Source organism: Gadus morhua, chromosome 6 (assembly GCF_902167405.1).
Source record: "Gadus morhua chromosome 6, gadMor3.0, whole genome shotgun sequence".
Taxonomy (NCBI): Eukaryota; Metazoa; Chordata; class Actinopteri; order Gadiformes; family Gadidae; genus Gadus; species Gadus morhua.
Window position 1 is genome coordinate 945,198 of NC_044053.1, and position 13,538 is coordinate 958,735.

The 13,538-nt window shown below is 50.7% G+C and overlaps 1 protein-coding gene across 2 annotated transcripts in view; it reads left to right on the top strand.

Moving 5' to 3' along the window:
• LOC115545907 (glutamate receptor ionotropic, kainate 3) overlaps positions 1 to 13,538 on the top strand; it is a 116,479-nt gene that overhangs the window by 59,413 nt on the left and 43,528 nt on the right. For both annotated transcript variants that reach the window (XM_030359403.1, XM_030359404.1), the window contains exons 2-3: positions 11,173 to 11,346; positions 12,990 to 13,247. In XM_030359403.1, the coding sequence (XP_030215263.1) occupies positions 11,173 to 11,346; positions 12,990 to 13,247 (432 nt within the window). The remainder of the gene's footprint in view (positions 1 to 11,172; positions 11,347 to 12,989; positions 13,248 to 13,538) is intronic.

A 13,538-nucleotide genomic window follows, 5' to 3' on the forward strand; every position in this document is an offset into this window, starting at 1 on the left:
TTGATTGATATTAATGCTTCCATTTTTGGTGGGATAATTTATAAAATGAGACACTTCCTAATAATAATAATGTAAACAAAGAAAGAAATAAAGAAAGAAACTTAGTTCTTCATGTCCCGTAGCTGACGTTCACCTCTTTGATTAGTTGATTACGGAAATAAGTGTTCCCACGGCGTCGATCGGCAGGAGAAGACTTTGAATTGCAGTGAAGACGCCTTTCATAGCAAAGTGCTACACCTCGCAAATGCAATAGAGATACATTAATGAAAGGTCAAACTACCTTAGCCACTCCTCTTCACCGCTTCTTCATTTAATTGCTATTAAGCAAACAAATATAGGACTCATGGATCCTGAATCCCTCAGATTACCTTCAGATTCCTTCAGATTATCTTCATATTCATTTCTGATTACTTTCAGACTGCCTTCAGATTACCTTCTGATTACAAGGCTCAAACAGTACAAAGATCAGATATTCCCTTCATAAGGTTTTGGGTGTGTTTCTTTATTGAATTAATGATAAAAGTACAACGTTGATTTTGTGACTGTAGAGTTTCATATTATTCCAGCTGCTTGATCCTCAATGGTTGTCTTTACTGTGGACTATGGCAGGATTGGCAACATAGGCCAATCCATTATGTTAAATTGATCATAAGGCTTGAGTGGATGAATTGTGATGTTTTTATTTACCTTCCTAATTCATTTTTGCCTGAAGGTGTAATTAGAGGATCCAGAAGAGAAGAAACATATATTTGAGTGCATGTGAACCATGTAACTCTGAAAACCCAACGCCCTCATCAAACAGAGATCAACACATTCCAATGGTTAATGGTTTTATTTTCCCCTCCAACCCAATCTGAAAGAAAGAAGGAAATTAACCTCACTGGTCACATGTAGAATAACAAGTCTGGTGGCAGACAGACAGACAAGTAGAGAGATAAAGAGACTGACAGGCCACAGACAAGCAGACAGACAGACAAGCAGAAAGACGGACAGGATGACAGGCAGGCAGGCAAAAAGAGGAATAGGCAGACAGACTGAGAGTTAGCGGAAAGACTGACACTCAGACAGACGGACTGAGAGTCAGACAGACCAACAGCAGGTGTGAGGAGATAGAGGGGGGGGGCAATCTTTCAGTCGGTGTCGGCCAGAATCTGTTCTCTCGCCTTTTGTTCAACCGTGGCAGCGAGCCCAGAGAGGGGAGAGGAGGAGGAGAAGAGACGGGGAGGGGAGAGGAGAGGAGAGGAGAGAAGAGGAGGAGAGGAGAGGAGAGGAGAGGAGAGGAGAGAAGAGGAGAGGAGAGGAGAGGAGAGGAGAGGAGAGGAGAGGAGAGGAGAGAAGGGAGAAGGGAGGGGAGAGGAGAGGAGAGGAGAGGAGAGAAGGGAGAGGGGAGGGAAGAGGAGAGGAGAGGAGAGAAGGGAGCAGGGAGGGGAGAGGAGGAGGAGGAGAGACGGGGAGGGGAGAGGAGAGGAGAGGAGAGGAGAGGAGGAGAGGAGAGGAGGGGAGGGGAGGGGAGAGGAGAGGAGAGGAGGAGAGGAGAGGAGGGGAGGGGAGAGGAGAGGAGAGGAGAGAAGGGAGAAGGGAGGGGAGAGGAGAGGAGAGGAGAGGAGAGGAGGGGAGAGGAGAGGAGAGGAGAGGAGAGAAGGGAGAAGGGAGAAGGGAGGAGAGAGGAGAGGAGAGGAGAGGAGAGGAGAGGAGAGGAGAGAAGGGAGAAGGGAGAAGGGAGAGGAGGAGGAGGAGAGACGGGGAGGGGAGAGGAGAGGAGAGGAGAGGAGAGGAGAGGAGGGGAGGGGAGAAGAGAGGAGAGGAGAGGAGAGGAGAGGAGAGGAGAGGAGAGGAGAGAAGGGAGAAGGGAGGGGAGGGAAGAGGAGAGGAGAGACGGGGAGGGGAGAGGAGAGGAGAGGAGAGGAGAGGAGAGGAGGAGAGGAGGGAAGAGGAGAGGAGGAGAGAAGGGAGAAGGGAGGGGAGAGGAGAGGAGAGGAGGAGAGAGGAGAGGAGAGGAGAGGAGAGAAGGGAGGGGAGGGAAGAGGAGGAGGAGGAGGAGAGGAGGGGAGAGGAGAGGAGAGGAGAGGAGAGAAGGGAGAAGGGAGAAGGGAGGAGAGAGGCGAGGAGAGGAGAGGAGAGGAGAGGAGAGGAGAGGAGAGAAGGGAGAAGGGAGAAGGGAGAGGAGGAGGAGGAGAGACGGGGAGGGGAGAGGAGAGGAGAGGAGAGGAGAGGAGAGGAGGGGAGGGGAGAAGAGAGGAGAGGAGAGGAGAGGAGAGGAGAGGAGAGGAGAGAAGGGAGAAGGGAGGGGAGGGAAGAGGAGAGGAGAGACGGGGAGGGGAGAGGAGAGGAGAGGAGAGGAGAGGAGAGGAGGAGAGGAGGGAAGAGGAGAGGAGGAGAGAAGGGAGAAGGGAGGGGAGAGGAGAGGAGAGGAGGAGAGAGGAGAGGAGAGGAGAGGAGAGAAGGGAGGGGAGGGAAGAGGAGGAGGAGGAGGAGGAGGAGGAGGAGGAGGAGGAGGACAGACGGGGAGGGGAGAGAAGAGGAGAGAAGGGGACAGGAGGGGAGGGGAGGGGAGGAGAGGAGGAGGGGGAAAGGAGGAGAGGGGACGGGAGAGGAGGGGGAGGGAGGGAAGGGAAGGGGGAGGAGATGACAGAGGAGAGGAGGAGGAGGGGGAGAGGAGGGGACAGGAGGGGAGGGGAGGGCAGAGGAGAGGAGGGGAAGGGAGCAGAGAGGGGTGGAGGAGAGAAAGGGAGGAAGAGGGGGGGAGAGGAGAGAAGGGGGAGCAGGAATGGGGGGAGGAGGACTGGTGGACGGGGGAGAGGGGGGGAGGAGGACGACAGCCCCTCTCTGCCGACAGGCGTCAGCCTGTGGCCCCTTGGCAGGTGGAGGTGGTTCCTGGAGAACAGAGTGCTGGAGGAGAAGGTGGTGGTCAGCGATCAGGTGGGGCGGGAGGTGCTTTGTGTCGCAGACGGCGCTGTGCAGTTGGTAAGGGAGAGGACTGGTCCCACTGCACGGTGGGTTGTGATTGGCTGCTCTATTCTTGGTCATAGCTGGTCAGACGCTTCCTTCTGCGGCATTCAGAGACTCTGATGACGACTGTCTCTCCCTCTCTCTCTCTCTCTCTCTCTCTCCCTCTCTCTCTCTCTCTCTCTCTCTCTCTCTCTCCCTCTGTCTCTCTCTCTCTCTCCCTCCCTCTCTCTCTCTCTCTCTCTCTCTCTCTCTCTCTCTCTCTCTCTCTCTCTCTCTCTCTCTCTCTCTCTCCCTTGCTCTCCCTCTGAGTCTCTGTCTCTCTCTCTCTCCTCTTCCTTTCTCTGTCTCATTGTCTCTCTCTCTCCATCTATCATTACCTCTCTTCATCTCTACCTATCTCTGCTTATCTTTCAGATAAGATAAGATTATGACTTTGATGATCCAATATGTGTGATTCTGAAATTTATACTCTATCTCTTATCTGTATTACTTTCCTTCTATCCCTATTTCTCGGGGTCCCATTCTCAAATTGCCATTCTCTCTCTCTTCGTCCTGTCCCTCTCTCCGGTCTGTCTCTCTCACTCACAATGGATCTGTCTTTTATTGATCTCTTTTATCTCTATCACTCTCCGTTGATCTCTCTACATCGATCTTGGAATACTGTAAATAATGTCAAGCATGGCCTCCTCCATACTTCACTACTGTACTGGTACAAGAAGTATGGAGGAGGCCATGCTCCATACTACTCCATACTACTGTACCAGTACAGTGGTCTCCTCCATACTCCAGTACAATGGCCTCCTCCATACTTCACCACTGTACTGGTACAGTAGTATGGAGTAGTATGGAGCATGGCCTCCTCCATACTTCACCACTGTACTGGTACAGTAGTATGGAACATGGCCTCCTCCTTACTTCACCACTGTACTGGTACAGTAGTATGGAGTAGTATGGAGCATGGCCTCCTCCATACTTCACCACTGTACTGGTACAGTAGTATGGAGCATGGCCTCCTCCATACTTCACTACTGTACTGGTACAGTAGTATGGAGCATGGCCTCCTCCATACTTCACCACTGTACTGGTACAGTAGTGAAGTATGGAGGAGGCCATGCTCCATACTACTCCATACAACTGTACCAGTACAGTGGTGAAATATGGACCAGGGTCTCCTTCATACCAGGGTCTCCTCCTCGACTGGTACTCTGGTCTCTGTCTCTGTATCACTGGTTACTCTGAAACAATGGGAACCCTGGTAAATCTGGTCTCCTGGTAGTTAGTCCCCTAGTAACCCTGGTAACGCTGGTACCCCAGTCAATTGTACCCAGGGAACCATAGTAACTCTGGTCCCCTGGTAACCATGGCAACTATGGTCCCCTCTTAACACTGGTTAGTATCCTGCTGACAGAGTGGACCAGTGGTACCCTAGTCACTATGGTAACACTGGTCCCCTGGTAACCATGGTCAACTGGTCCCCTGGTAACTAGTCTCCTGGTAACCATGGTCCCCTGGTAACCATGGTCAACTGGTCCCCTGGTAACTAGTCTCCTGGTAACCATGGTAACACTGGTGCCCTGTTAACACTGGTACCCTTTGTCCCTGGTACTCATGGTCATTTGTAGAGAATCCTGAGCATGAACGAACACAGGTCGTTTGAGAGCTGGTGCAGAGAGAGAAAGAGAGAGAGAGAGAGAGAGAGAGAGAGAGAGAGAGAGAGAGAGAGAGAGAGAGAGAGAGAGAGAGAGAGAGAGAGAGAGAACGAGAGAGAGAGAGAGAGAGAGAGAGAGAGAGAGAGAGAGAGAGAGAGAGAGAGAGAGAGAGAGAGAGAGATTTGAAAGGGCACAACTGAGATAGAATCATAGATAGAGGCATGGAGACAGTGACACTTAGAGAGGAGAGACGCAGAGAAATGAAGAATAAGACAGAAGTGTGAGGAGGAAGAACTCAGGGTGTGTGTCAGTGTGTGTACCAGTGTGTGTGTCAGTGTGTGTGTCAGTGTGTGTGTCAGGGTGTGTGTCAGGTTGTGTGTGAGAGCGATGGGGAAGATAAATTGCATAAGCAAAACCACTTGAGCATAAAATTAGATTTTACAAATGTGTTGTTACCTGCCAGTGAGTCTGACAGTGGAGCGATGCCAGCATCAGCAACACTAATCATATCAAATAAATAAGAAGAACGCTGGGATTCAGACTCTGAGCGAAGGAACAACATAATTAAAAAAAATTCTTCTCATTACCCCCTCAAACATTAAAACCTAAATTCAATTTATATGATAATACAGTAGCCCCTGTAAAAGCGTACCCAATTACAAGACATTTGCAAGGTATCGGTATCACACCGATTTCCTTTTCCTTTGTGATATTCATATATTATGTATTTATTCACAAAAAATACTAGGTTCAAGTACTGCGTGTGGCAACTATTAATGATGTTCATTTGGAGGTTGTATCAAATCACATGTATCAATATCCAAATCCTTTTTGAATATCGTTGAATGGAGTCAATATTCTCATTGTGTGGCAGTCTGAACTCCTAATAATTAACTAACTCTCAGCCAACAGGATTCAGGCTCTGCACTATCATCACAGCTCAGGCTGGCAGCGATCCAGCTGGCTGATGTAGGAGATCATTAGTTAAGAAAAGGTGTAGGAGATCACAAGTTAAGATAAGGTGTAGGAGATCACAAGTTAAGATAAGGTGTAGGAGATCACTAGTTAATATAAGGCGTAGGAGATCATTAGTTAATATAAGGCGTAGGAGATCACAAGTTAAGAGAAGGTGTTGGAGATCACAAGTTAAGATGAGGTGTAGGAGATCACAAGTTAAGATAAGGTGTTGGTGATCACAAGTTAAGATGAGGTGTAGGAGATCACAAGTTAAGATAAGGTGTAGGAGATCACAAGCTAAGATAAGTTGTAGGTGATCAAAAGTTAAGATGAGGTGTAGGAGATCACAAGTTAAGATAAGGTGTAGGAGATCACAAGTTAAGATAAGGTGTAGGTGATCACAAATTAAGATGAGGTGTAGGAGATCACAAGTTAAGATAAGGTGTAGGAGATCACAAGTTAAGAGAAGGTGTAGGAGATCACAAGTTAAGAGAAGGTGTAGGAGATCACAAGTTAAGCTAAGGTGTAGGAGATCACAAGTTAAGATGAGGTGTAGGAGATCACAAGTTAAGATAAGGTGTAGGAGATCACAATTTAAGATAAGTTGTAGGTGATCAAAAGTTAAGATAAGGTGTAGGAGATCATTAGTTAAGATAAGGTGTAGGAGATCACAAGTTAAGATAAGGTGTAGGTGATCACAAATTAAGATGAGGTGTAGGAGATCACAAGTTAAGATAAGGTGTAGGAGATCACAAGTTAAGAGAAGGTGTAGGAGATCACAAGTTAAGAGAAGGTGTAGGAGATCACAAGTTAAGCTAAGGTGTAGGAGATCACAAGTTAAGATGAGGTGTAGGAGATCACAAGTTAAGATAAGGTGTAGGAGATCACAATTTAAGATAAGCTGTAGGAGATCATTAGTTAAGATAAGGTGTAGGAGATCATTAGTTAAGATAAGGTGTAGGAGATTATAAGTTATGAATCGCTGATACTACCTTTAAGTAACTTTTTCTTCATAATTAAAACTGAAAAATCGATACCGATTATGATTGTAATGATAAAGAGTTCAATCAGATAAAAAAAAAAAAAAACGGACATCAGTATTGATTCATGATTATTGTGGTGGAGGTAGCCTTGACGTTGTGAGCGTCAACACATAAACATACAGCTTGCTCATCATTTAGTGAAGCGTTGACGACTCATTAACTGTGTCTGTAGCTATTAATCAGCAGTGTTGGAGGGGGGGGGGTCTTCATATGAGATCTTATTCAATGTCCTCTCAACACCTGTCAGATTCCTGGACAAGCCACGGGGAACACTGTGTGTGTGTGTGTGTGTGTGTGTGTGTGTGTGTGTGTGTGTGTGTGTGTGTGTGTGTGTGTGTGTGTGTGTGTGTGTGTGTGTGTGTGTGTGTGTGTGTGTGTGTGTGTGTGTGTGTGTGTGTGTGTGAATGTAATTGATCAAGGAGGAAGAAGAAGGCTCTTATCGTCTGGCCGCCGGCTACACTAAGGCCAGTAGCAATGCTAGCGGCTATCTGGCTAACAAGCTCTCAGTTATCTCCACGGGAGGGCTAACGTCATCAAACCACTCATCCCCCTCTGTCTCCCTCATTCACCTCTTCCCAAGGACTCTTCACAGGACTACTAGCTAGCTAAGTAACAACCAGCTAACTCTCAGCTATGAAAGAATAACTTTCTAACATAACATCCAGATTTAGGAGACCTGCATGTTATATTAAGTATATGTAAGTTGATATAACAGCTGTATGTTGTGTTTTTAATCTAACAATGGAATTTATTAGAAAATTTGATGTTTCAAGTGAAAAGAGAATGCTAGTTTAACACATAGACTGGGTAGAATATGTCCTTCATGCTTGGATATTCTCCTTTCCAGGCAGTGTTGGCCTTTATGCAGACAGAGTGACAGACTGTGACATACCGACGTGACTGTGAGGAAAACAAACCCCAATAAACAGTGTTGTGGAGAGCAGGTAGATGGTGGTCACACGAGACATGCTGTTCTTCTGGCAGGAAGAGCCTTTGTTAGTTTGTTTATTCTGCGTCTCAACTCTTCAGAGAAGAGGGCACTTTAAGAAATAAACATTGACAGCAGATAGCCTTGCTGGCTAAGAGAGGTAGCGGTCCCGTTACACACCGGAGTGTGTTACGTAGAATATGAGAACTAATATCGAGGATAAATAAAACATTTATATGTTTCTGGCTTAAAATATGTTTAGACATTTTTATACATTGAAAATAAAAATATCCTTATTGTGCAAAACAGACTTGCTCATTCGGTGCAGGTGAATACAAACCCTCCAAATCCAACCCCCCAACATCCAGCTTTCAATCTTTGATTTATATAATATCATGTATAATATATGCCATTTGGTGTACAGTATAATCAAAACTACTAACTTAAAACATACCTAGAGTGATTGAATTTGTGTCAGTGTAAGTCTCATTATGAAATACACGATTTATTTCCAATGCGTTCCTTTATTTCTGTCCAGCTACCTTAATGCACCGTACCAAACCACGATCATCGAACCATGATTGCCTTCCCCATCATGTCAAGGTTGGGATTTAAAAACAACTGCACTACATTTTCCATCAGTACAAAAGCTTTGAGTGCCATCGTGCCATTGTTTAAGGGAGTTAACCTGATGGTGGGGGGGGGGGGGGGGGGGGGTCTGCCTAATGGAGCGATGGGAGCCCCCCGTAGCCGTTAGGGGGGTTTAAGGGGTACGGACCTGGCTACACCCACATTAACATGCTCTGTGCTTGTGTCAGATTCCTGAGAAGGCAAATGATCCCCAGGATTTAGCTCTCTGTATATTCATTCTCTCTCTTCTCTCCCATTTCCCTGACTCTTATGATTCTCTCTCCGTCTCTCTCTCCCCATGTCTTTCAGAATGTAATTCTGTCTGTCTCTCTGTCTCTCATGTCTTCCTCCCTTCTCTCTCCCCCACTGTCCCTCCCCCTTCTCTTGCTCTTGTTTATTAAATTTGCGTAAGTGCTTCCGAGCAATGAGCATTTTATCCTCTTAACAGTGGAATTACTAAACACGGTGGCAATTACCTAATGTACCCTAATGAGGTTTCCTGTGAAACAGGAGCATTCATTTATTTTAATGTTTCAAACCGCAGCACTGCCAGCAAGGTCGTTTTAATTGGTGGAGGAACTGGTCTGTATTTAAACAACACGAGGTTTATTCTCCATGTTGCACTGTTTACTGCCTCCTCGAGTTGGAAAAGCTTTTGATATTGGAATATTGTATTTATCTATTTCTCTGAATTAGTTACTATTATTACACAAAGTAATTTGTATTTTTTTTTTCTCGTAAACATTTGGGACCAAATAGAAGGATATATACCTGTATATCTATACCTATATATATATATATATATATACATATATAGAGAGAGATATATATATATATAGAGAGACAGACAGACAGACAGACAGACAGACAGACAGACAGACAGACGGAGTGACAGACAGACAGACAGACAGACAGACAGACAGACAGACAGACAGACAGACAGACAGACAGACAGACAGACAGACAGACAGACAGACAGACAGACAGACAGACAGACGGCTAGACGGCTAGACGGCTAGACGGCTAGACAGATAGATAGATAGATAGATAGACAGATAGATAGATAGATAGATAGATAGATAGATAGATAGATAGATAGATAGATAAGTACTTTATTGATTTACTCTCTATGTATTTATTTGTCCTAACAGAAGCTGTGTCAGGTTATACTCAGCTGGTTTTCCTGTCAAATGGACCCGATCCGTTCTCTATAGGGCTGGGTTCACTCACCCGGAAACATATGTCTCACAGATATGGATTTAATAGTGTACACACACACACACACACACACACACACACACACACACACACACACACACACACACACACACACACACACACACACACACACACACACACACACACACCTAACCACACACACACACACACACACACACACACACACACACACACACACACACACACACACACACACACACACACACACACACACTCACACTCAATCAAACACACGACCACACAACCACTGTCGGACGACCAAACACACACTCACGCACACACACAACCACACACACACACACGACCACAGGCACACACACACACACACACACACACACACACACACACACACACACACAACCACACGCACACACACACACACACACACACACACATCCAAACACGCACTACCTAATAGAGGCCCACACACACACAGAGGTTCACTTTAGATCCATTAGGGCCTTAAGAGCGTCCATCGGCCGCCCGGTCTGGAGCCGGCGTCTGTTGGAGGTGTTGTGTAACGTCCAAACGCTGCCTCCTCCGCGTGAAGAACAGAAACAAACCCTGAAACGGACCCCCCCCACCCCCCCCTCTCCCCCCTCCCTGCTGTAGCCTCCCCCCTCTCCCCCCTCCCTGCTGTAGCATCCCCCCTCCCCCCCTCTCCCCCCTCCCTGCTGTAGCCTCCCCCCTCTCCCCCCACTCACACCTCTCACCCCTCCCTGCTGTAGCCTCACCCCTTCACCCCTCCCACCCCTTCACCCCTCTCACTCTCTCACCCTCTCACCCCTCCCACCCCTTCACCCCTCTCACCCCTTCACCCCTTCACCCCTCCCACCCCTCTCACCCCTCTCACCCCTTCACCCCTCCCACCCCTCTCACCCCTCCCACCCCTTCACCCCTCTCACCCCTTCACCCCTCCCACCCCTCTCACCCCTTCACCCCTCTCACCCCTCTCACCCCTTCACCCCTCCCACCCCTTCACCCCTTCACCCCTCTCACCCCTTCACCCCTCCCACCCCTTCACCCCTTCAACCCTCTCACCCCTTCAACCCTCTCACCCCTTCAACCCTCTCACCCCTTCACCCCTTCACCCCTCCCACCCTTTCACCCCTTCACCCCTCCCACCCCTTCAACCCTCTCACCCCTCCCACCCTTTCACCCCTCCACCCCTCCCACCCCTCCACCCCTCACCCCTTCACCCCTCCCACCCCTTCAGCCCTTAACCCCTCCCACCCCTGCACCCCGCTCACCCCTTCACCCCTCCAACCCTCCACCCCTTCACCCCTCACCCCTCTCACCCCTCCCACCCCTTCACCCCTCCAACCCTCCACCCCTTCACCCCTCACCCCTCTCACCCCTCTCACCCCTCCCACCCCTTCACCCCTCTCACCCCTTAACCCCTCCCACCCCTCCCACCCCTTCAGCCCTTAACCCCTCCCACCCCTCCCACCCCTGCACCCCGCTCACCCCTTCACCCCTCCAACCCTCCACCCCTTCACCCCTCACCCCTCTCACCCCTTCACCCCTCCCACCCCTCCCACCCCTTCAGCCCTTAACCCCTCCCACCCCTTCACCCCTCTCACCCCTCCCACCCCTCCCACCCCTTCACCCCTCCCACCCCTTCACCCCTCTCACCCCTTAACCCCTCTCACCCCTTCACCCCTTCACCCCTTCACCCCTCAGCCCTCAGCCCTCTCACCCCTGCACCCCTTCACCCCTCCACCCCTCTCACCCTCTCACCCCTGAACCCCGCTCACCCTCTCCCGGTGCGTTTCAGGGGGGATCTTCGAGCAGACGGAGGGCCCCGTGCCCCTGGTCAGCGCCGAGGAGCTGGCCTTCAAGTTTGCGGTGAACAACATCAACAGGAACCGGACGCTGCTGCCCAACACCACGCTGACCTACGACATCCAGAGGATCAACATCTACGACAGCTTCGAGGCCTCCAGGAAGGGTGAGGCCAGGGGGTGGAGGTGGAGGTGGAGGTGAAGGGGGGAGGGTGGAGGTGGAGGGTGGAGGTGGGAGTTAGAGGTTGAGGTGGAGAGTGGAGGTGGAGGTGAAGGGGGGAGGGTGGAGGGTGGAGGGTGGAGGTGGAGGTGAAGGGGGGAAGGTGGAGGTGGAAGGTGGAGGGTGGGAGGTGGGGGTGGAGGTGGATGGTGGACGTGGAGGTGGATGTGAGGGGGGAGGGTGGAGGGTGAAAGTGGAGGGTGGAGGTGAAGAGGGGAGGGTGGAGTTGGAGGGTGGAGGCGGAGGTGGAGGCTGGAGGTGGAAGGTGGAGGGTGGAGGTGGTGGTGGAGGGTGGAGGTGGAGGGTAGAGATGGAGGTGGGGGATGGAGGTGGAGGGTGGAGGGTGGAGGTGGAGGGTGGAGTTGGAGGGTGGAGGTGGAGGATCAGCGAGGTGGAGGAAGGGATTTCAGCGTTGATCAGCGTATTTTAATCATTTCCGTCTGCAAACTGTTACGATGATGATCAGTATAATGTTACCATGACGATCAGCCTACTGTTGCCACAGAGCTTTTCATGCTGTTACCCCGAAGACCATCGGCCGACTGATACCACGACGATGGCATATTGTTACAACAACGACAAGCATCATATGATCTATCACATTGATATGGGCATCGCTAGCAGCCTATGCAGACCAGGCAAGCCCTCTGCTCCCTGCGAATGGAGGCAGAGGGCTTCAGGACCGTCTGCCAGGTCAATGAGGCCTGGCTCAGCCTGCACACTGCAGCATGGGGCTAGGGGCTAGGGGCGAGGGGCGAGGGGCTAGGGGCTAGGGGCTAGGGGCGAGGGGCGAGGGGCGAGGGGCGAGGGGCTAGGGGCGAGGGGCGAGGGGCGAGGGGCGAGGGGCAAGGGGCTAGGGGCGAGGGGCGAGGGGCGAGGGGCGAGGGGCTAGGGGCTAGGGGTTAGGGGCTAGGGTTCAGGAGCTAGGGGCGAGGGGCGAAGGGGCGAGGGGCGAAGGGGCGAGGGGCGAGGGGCTAGGGGCTAGGGGCTAGGGGTTAGGGGCTAGGGTTCAGGAGCTAGGGGCGAGGGGCGAGGGGCTAGGGGCTAGGGGTTAGGGATGAGGGGCTAGGGATTAGGGGCTAGGGACTAGGGATAAGGGGCTAGGAGCTAGGGATTAGGGGCTAGGGGCTAGGGACTAGGGATTAGGGGCAAGGGGCTAGGAGCTAGGGATTAGGGGCGAGGGGCTAGGAGCTAGGGATTAGGGGCGAGGGGCTAGGAGCTAGGGGCGAGGGGCTAGGGGCTAGGAGCTAGGGGCTAGGGGCTAGGGGTTAGGGACGAGGGGTTAGGGACTAAGGACAAGGGACTAGGGCCTAGGGACTAGGGAGGAGGGACTAGGCGCTAGGGATTAGGGACTAAGGACAAGGGACTAGGGGCCAGGGAATAGGGACTAGGGATTAGGGACTAGGGACTAGGGACTAGGGATTAGGGAGTTTGTCCTGGTGTGGTGGTAGACGGTGTACCCAGGGCCGCAGTAGGTCAGCTGTCCTGGTGTGGTGGTAGACGGTGTACCCAGGGCCGCAGTAGGTCAGCTGTCCTCTGTAGGCCGCGGGGGACCCGGCGCGGTGGTGATGTGTCTTGTCTCCTCCACAGCCTGTGACCAGCTGTCTCTGGGCGTGGTGGCCATCTTCGGGCCGTCCCACAGCTCCTCGTCCAACGCCGTCCAGTCCATCTGCAACGCCCTGGAGGTCCCTCACGTGCAGGTGCGCTGGAAGCACCACCCCATGGACAACAGAGACACCTTCTACACCAACCTGTACCCCGACTACTCCTCCCTCAGCTATGCCATCCTGGACCTGGTGCAGCACCTCAAGTGGAAGACGGCCACGGTGGTTTATGATGACAGTACAGGTTGGTTCTGCTGCTGTTTAGTCGTCAAACTACTCCAGGTTAGCGTAGCTCTGTACTTTGCTTAGCAGATATCTGGTTTCTTCCAGAAGGACGTCACCAGATACTGAGGACGTTGTGGATCAAGCCCAGAACCTATTTGGCCTCCAGCATCCTAACAAACTAGACTATAGTTTTTCTAAAATGTAAAATACTGCGCTACATTACTATTTACCACATTTAGCGAGATCCAGAGATCTGCTTTACCAGATGAACTGTGGTGCTTTGTCTTCCTCTACGTTATCTCCATAGTCC